Source organism: Echinops telfairi, unplaced genomic scaffold (assembly GCF_000313985.2).
Source record: "Echinops telfairi isolate 266 unplaced genomic scaffold, ASM31398v2 ScPeMD7_4;HRSCAF=17, whole genome shotgun sequence".
Lineage (NCBI taxonomy): Eukaryota > Metazoa > Chordata > Mammalia > Afrosoricida > Tenrecidae > Echinops > Echinops telfairi.
In genome coordinates this window covers 8,353,188-8,359,575 of record NW_022103900.1, presented here as the reverse complement: position 1 = coordinate 8,359,575, position 6,388 = coordinate 8,353,188, and the positions used below count along the sequence as shown (strand labels likewise).

The 6,388-nt window shown below is 38.0% G+C and overlaps 1 protein-coding gene across 1 annotated transcript in view; it reads right to left on the bottom strand.

Annotated features, from left to right (window-relative positions):
• LOC101645624 (sodium channel protein type 9 subunit alpha) overlaps positions 1-6,388 on the bottom strand; it is a 101,962-nt gene that overhangs the window by 14,140 nt on the left and 81,434 nt on the right. Inside the window, exons 19-21 of the mRNA XM_030887794.2 lie at positions 5,309-5,431; positions 1,271-1,552; positions 576-629 (exon numbers count right to left, since the gene is read on the bottom strand). Coding sequence (XP_030743654.1) covers positions 576-629; positions 1,271-1,552; positions 5,309-5,431 — 459 coding nt within the window. The remainder of the gene's footprint in view (positions 1-575; positions 630-1,270; positions 1,553-5,308; positions 5,432-6,388) is intronic.

Here is a 6,388-nt window from a genome sequence, read left to right as displayed (position 1 = left end):
CCCTTCCTCCCTCCCTCCCCCTCTCCCTCCCTCCCTTCCTTCCTTCCTTCGTTCCTTTCCTCTCCATGTTGGCAAACTCCGAAGTCTATTTATGAAAGTCGTTCTCCATCCCCAACCCCTTTCTAACAGTGGTTTCCTACAATACTGGTGCTCTTTTGATTGGCTAATGTCACTCAGCCTAATCTTCTCCAGGTCCATCCATGCCGTGATTTCTACTTCATTTTTTTGTTTGATTCTCACAACAGCTTTGTACTGACTTATTTGTTTTCACAGATGAATGGGCTTCACAGAAATAGAGCAACTTGAGCATAGTCAGTTACGGAGTTGTAGTAGAGCCAGAATTGAAGTCAGGCTATGTCTCTTACAAATACTTCACTTAGGTTAAAAGTGGTGGATGCTCTGCTAACAATGAAGAACGTCCACTGCTTTTAACCATTTCTACCAAAGTGGCACCAGTTTTTCATTGTGAGTGTACGTGCCAAACCTTCCAAGGAGCTGCAGTTTGAGAAACACAGGGAACTAAAGTACATAGCTTTTAAGTGGTGAACTTTAGCATTACGCTGACCAAGACTTACATTAACAGAATCAACAGCTGCATACATAATATCCATCCATCCTTTAAATGTTGCCTGTAAACATAAATTTTATAAAACTGATTATGAAGCTCACATATATGTGGGTTGGTTTGTTTCACATTACAGCATCCATTAAACAATACTAAATTAGTAATCTTTGCTGTATTTCAAATTACCAGTTACTATAAAGATGTTATGAAACACCAAACATATTCTCATGTCACATTCTAAATATTAGTATGAATTAGTTATTTCACACTGTTACTATTTCCTGTGAATTTTGCACATGATTTTTTGTTTCCAGAGGCAGAGGGGAAGTTTATAAGGCAGGGAAGCCATTTTCTCCATTTCTTAAGGGTTCTCAGTGCTAGTGTCGTCACGCCCCACTCCCCTGTCCCACGTAGTATAACATTAGCCGTACAACAAGTAGGTATTTTGAAACATTTTTGGAGCAACATTTTGATGGTGCAGTGCTGGTTGCCTGAATAGGACCAAGTGACCACTTCAGGTTTAATAACTTTCAGATGTAACAGAATCTGTTTCTTGACTTATACTATGAGCACCTATTCTAAGAAAGACCGGTTTTGTTTTTAAAATCTGAAAGTACTTTAATTTCTTGCTTGTAGATTAAAGAATGGTATAGTCTTCATTAATGTCCATCAAATGACAAAGCATTAACGAAAGAGGTCACTTACAACTTGCAGCAGAGACAGGTAACCAAGTCCGACATTATCAAAGTTGACTTTCAAGTTTTTCCATCGCACATTCTGACTAACATTCATGAGGGCAAAACACTCAGATCTGTTTTGAACTTTACTGATAGGAAACGGCAATCCATCTGTGGTATTAATACACCCATAGAATTTGCCAGCAAACAGATTTACTCCCATGATGCTAAATATTAGCCAGAATATAAGGCACACAAGTAGCACATTCATGATGGAAGGAATTGCTCCTATGAGTGCGTTCACAACCACCTGGCATCAAAGAAAGAAAACATGATTGGGGTTAGTAAAAATATTCCAATAGGCAAGCATAAAAGAAACATAGCACAGTATTCTGAGAATTCAAAAATACCCTTAAATGTTTAAGACACCAAATCAACGAATCAATATGTATTTATTAAATGTTTACTGTATCTTCAGAAGTATGCCAAGCAAGATGACATGAAACATGGGCCCTGCCATCAATGAGCTTATATTCATTGGGGAATATGCAATAAGCACACAGGAAATATGAGCTAAATACAAGGCGTAACAAAATGATAGCTAAATGATATGATAGGTTAAATAAATGAAAAAATAAAACAAAAACCTGATCTTGGTAAGATGAAGTCATAAAATCTGCCAAGTCTAGAAAAAAGAGAAATTTAGACATATAAATGATAAAAAATATAAATTCTTGATCCTAGAATTATTAGCATTAAAGATTATCCCATAGAAAACAACTACTGGTGTTTATGAGCTTGAATTAAGACTGGGAATCATTTAATGGGATGAGCTCATAGGTTTATCTGCTTCTACCAGTTGTGTGATATGAAAATTCATTTATGACCCATAGGCCTTGATTTCCTCATCTGTAGTGATAGGAATCTTTTCAGTTATTTCTCTAATTCTAAAAACATTCTATGTACAAGTCTTTGATCAAATGTAGGTAGTGCTAGTCTCAAGAAGAACCAAAAGGAGGCATATTCTATAGATAATACTTCATTTATTTCTGTTTAGTTCCATTGCTATCGGCTTCTAGTGGCCCACGTTCTTCCAACCTTCTTCCCTGACTGCTACTGTGGCATGTATCGTTCTCTAGATCTTAATTACAACACCTTTCAACCCCCACTAGTCTACTCTGTTGTGAAACTATGCTAACATCTAATTTCTCATGTAAACAGTATTTTTATCCTCCTTTTTTGCAATATAGAAAGCAGGCTCTTAAGACACTTCCAAATGGTGAAATGCTAGCACTAGGGATCTTTGATGGCCTAAGAGATAATCTAGAGTATCTTTGCTGGTCATATTATCTTTGTTTCAACTACTCATCCCTTCCATTGTCAGCAAAAATACTAAGTAAACAAATAAACAAGGCTATGTTGTAATTAAAGTTCATTGATAAAAAAACAGGTAACCAGCTGCTTGTTGACCCTTGTCCTACAACAATGGCTATTACGTTGGCCACCCATGGACTCCCAAAGGTTCCATGAAGACATGAAGTTCTGTGTTTGCTTTCTAGAGAGATGATTCATACTTTCATCAGAGACTTGCAGTATCTGGGACTCATGGAAAAGTTAGGAAAAGCAATACCACAAAATGAAGTTCAAACAGAATAGCCTGGTCTACAAGGATGTTGTTCTGGCATATTTAACTGTTCCCTGATATTCCCTCCATTGGGCTAATTTCCTCGGCACATTGATCCTTCTAGTCATTTCCAAAATATGACTTGTACACTCAACTCTGCCCCTCTACCTTGCAGCATCTGTTGGAAATGCCTGTGAGCCAATAATTGGGGCTCATTCTTTCGGGTTGAGCTCAAATGCCACTTCCCTGTGACGCCTTCCCACACTTCCTCCAACAGCTGATCACTCCTTGATGTTTGCAGTACTGAGTGAGAGACTAGGTATCACAGATTAACTACTGCTCCCGTCTGCCTCCCTCGAGGCCAATCAACGTATTCTTTGCTTGGTCATGATACTATACACTAGACATGAGAGAAGGATGACACTTTCAGCTCCCATAAAAATTCATATCCTCGTAAATCTTAAGGGTCAGTTCTGCCCTGATCTATACGGCCATGATGAGTTTGAAAGACTTGATAGCAGTGAGCTTAGTTGGTGGTTATACAAGATCCCAGGGATAGGTTAGTCATACGTTTTGTATAGGCTGTAACATTCTGCTAATGCTCAGAAAATGAAGTTAATGTTAATGAATTCCCATGCCATTTTCCTGCATAAATTGAAACTTATAGTTTCTCAAATCTTATAATTCTCGATTCTTTCGTAGAGTACTTGAATATTATTTATTAAGGGAGTCCTTAGAAGAATAATGTTGTTATATACATGGGCACCATTATACACTGGATAGATTGAGTCTTCGACTTCACATTTACAATTAGATTGGCAGAGATAAACAAGATCTGCTAGCAAAATTACACCTGAGGGAGGCTCAAATAGTTAAGACTTGGTTACTAAATGAACTGCCAGTGGCTCAAATTCACTCAGAAGTTCCTCAGTAAAAAGGCCTGGCAATCTATCAAAACTGTTATCGAAAACTGTGTGTGGAGCACAGTTCTACTGCGACACAGATGGGTTCACCATGAGTTGGAATTAAGTGGGTGGCAACTAGTGCCCCCTCCCTCCCCACCTTGACAGCTTGCTTATTGCTGATTGGCATCTAAGAGTTTTTGATTCTGAAAGTCTAGGGTGAGATTTGAGAGTTTTTATTTGCATTGCTACATAATCCTGGAAGGAGCCCTGATGGATTGGAATGATCCGCATTGACTGTTAGCCACAAAGTCAGCAGTTCAAGCCACCAGCCGCTCCATGGGAGAATGAGACGGCCTTGTCCTCCTGTGAAGCTTCACTTGCTCGGAGACCCACAGGGGCAGTTCTGCTCTCTTCTTTAGGGCTGCGATGAGTGGGAGTCGGCTCTGAGGCCGAGTGAGAGCGAGAATACTGAGCGTCTCACCAGTGGACCACACTTGGGGAATCCCTGAGCGAGACTACTCTGCAAGCTAGCTGAAATAAAGCACACATCATATAATAGAGGGAGGATGCCCAGTTATGTGTGTTGGTAGAGTACAGAAGATAATTTTAAAATTGAGACTTAAAAAAGAATGAGTATTTATCTGTTACAGTGATAGAGTTCAAGCTGGAGAGAGCAAACAGGTAGAAAGTTGAAGAACATAAAATTTGAGAAGATCGCCAAACAATGAAGAGGTAGAGCAGACAGGAAATAGGGCCGTTTTCCTACATGTGTTCTGTGAAGGAGCTGCTGGTTGAACTCAGCCCTGACTGCTGGGCTGTTGGCAGTCTGCTGATCTTACCATATTACTGCTAAATTAATCTTTTTCACCAACACTAAGCAGTTTAGTTGAAGTGAAGTTAATGCTGACACTTCATTTTCTCAACTGTAATTTGTGAATAATTCTGCTGATTTTGGACATAATTTTAAGAATGAAATAAAAAGTGATTCTGATGAGACTTTATCTCCCCACCACCCTCTCTTTTAATGCTCTTCTCCCTGGTTAGTGCCTTTAACAAATACAAGGGGCTTCAATTAGTTCAATGAAACAACCCGTTCTCTTTATTCTATTTTTCCATGAATTTTCTGATGCCCTTACTCAATATTATTTTAGTACCTATCACAGCAAGCCCTTGAAGATGGTATTTGGTCTAACAATGTCTCCCAAAAGCCCTTATTTGAACTTCCCTGGGATGCATGAGGGATGGGGGAGATGGCACCATTTGAAAGGGAGAAAATTCACTTTTGGAATCATTCTATTGCTTAACAAAGTTAGATAAAGACAGCATTATTGTATTTGGTATATTCATTGATGAAATAATATCCACTGAAATCATGTGAATACACACATATGTGTGCAGTCAACACTTACACATATAATCATGCATGCCTAAGTGTAAATATAAACAGTACATAATTTCTAAATCTTTTTCCATCCATATTTTGTATTCTACTTAAAAAATAAGCATGGTATATTCAGAAGTTTAGTTTTGTTCTTACCCTCATTCCTTCAAATCTGGACAAGGCTCTTAGAGGTCTTAAGGCTCTAAGGGTCCGCAGGGATTTAATGGGGCCAAGATCTGAGTAGCCGAGAGCGTTTGCAACTAAAGTGACCAAGGACACCTACAAAGAGTAAAAGTTTCGTTAACTGTCCCAATGTCAAGGGGCAAAGTCATTTTCGACATTCTAAGCAGATTCACAAAATAATAAAATTTCCTAAATCAAATGATTGAATTACTGCCTAAAAATGGACACCATGAATGCTTTTTAAAATATAATATGTTTAAAATATATATAATAGGCTTAAAGAGAGGTTAACCTAAATAAGAAGTATTAGAAAGGAAGTACCATATATATTTGAGTATAAGCCAACCTGAATATCAGCCGAGGCACCTAACTTTACCACAAAAATGGCATTAAAAATGTGCTGAAAAACTCAGCTAATACACGAGTATATACAGTAGATTATTTCTATTATCTTCATAGAAATCACAAATATACACTTAACATTTTTACAATCAATGGCTATGCCCTTGCTTATAAAATGTAAAAATATCATTATCTAGCATACTTATCAAAGTTTAAATTGAACTAAATCCCAGGCATAACAAAATATGTAATTCTGAAGTTAAAGTCATCTAAGTCTCGCATTCTTTCAAACCAATCTAAGTCCTAATAAAAACATCCAAATCACTGTATATATTCATAATTGTATGACATTTAAGAAAACAGAAGAGACTCTTATTAATGAGAAAAAGGCCAGGAAAGCTGGGCTAAGGAATTGTCTTCTTTTACACAATGCACCTGCTCATTCTTCAATGGCAGTAAGGGCTGCCCTGTGAGCATCTCATGGGGAAACCTTACCTATGCAAACTCCATCCCTAATCTTGCCCTTTCAGACTTCTTTTTATTCTCCAAACTCAACACACACACACACACACACACACACACACACACACACACACACACACACACACTTCAAGAAGCATGATTTGCATCACTCAGGGATGTCAAGAAGTACTGTACAGACATGATGCACATTGAAGAACACAGGATTCTTTAGGGAAGCATTAGAAAGAT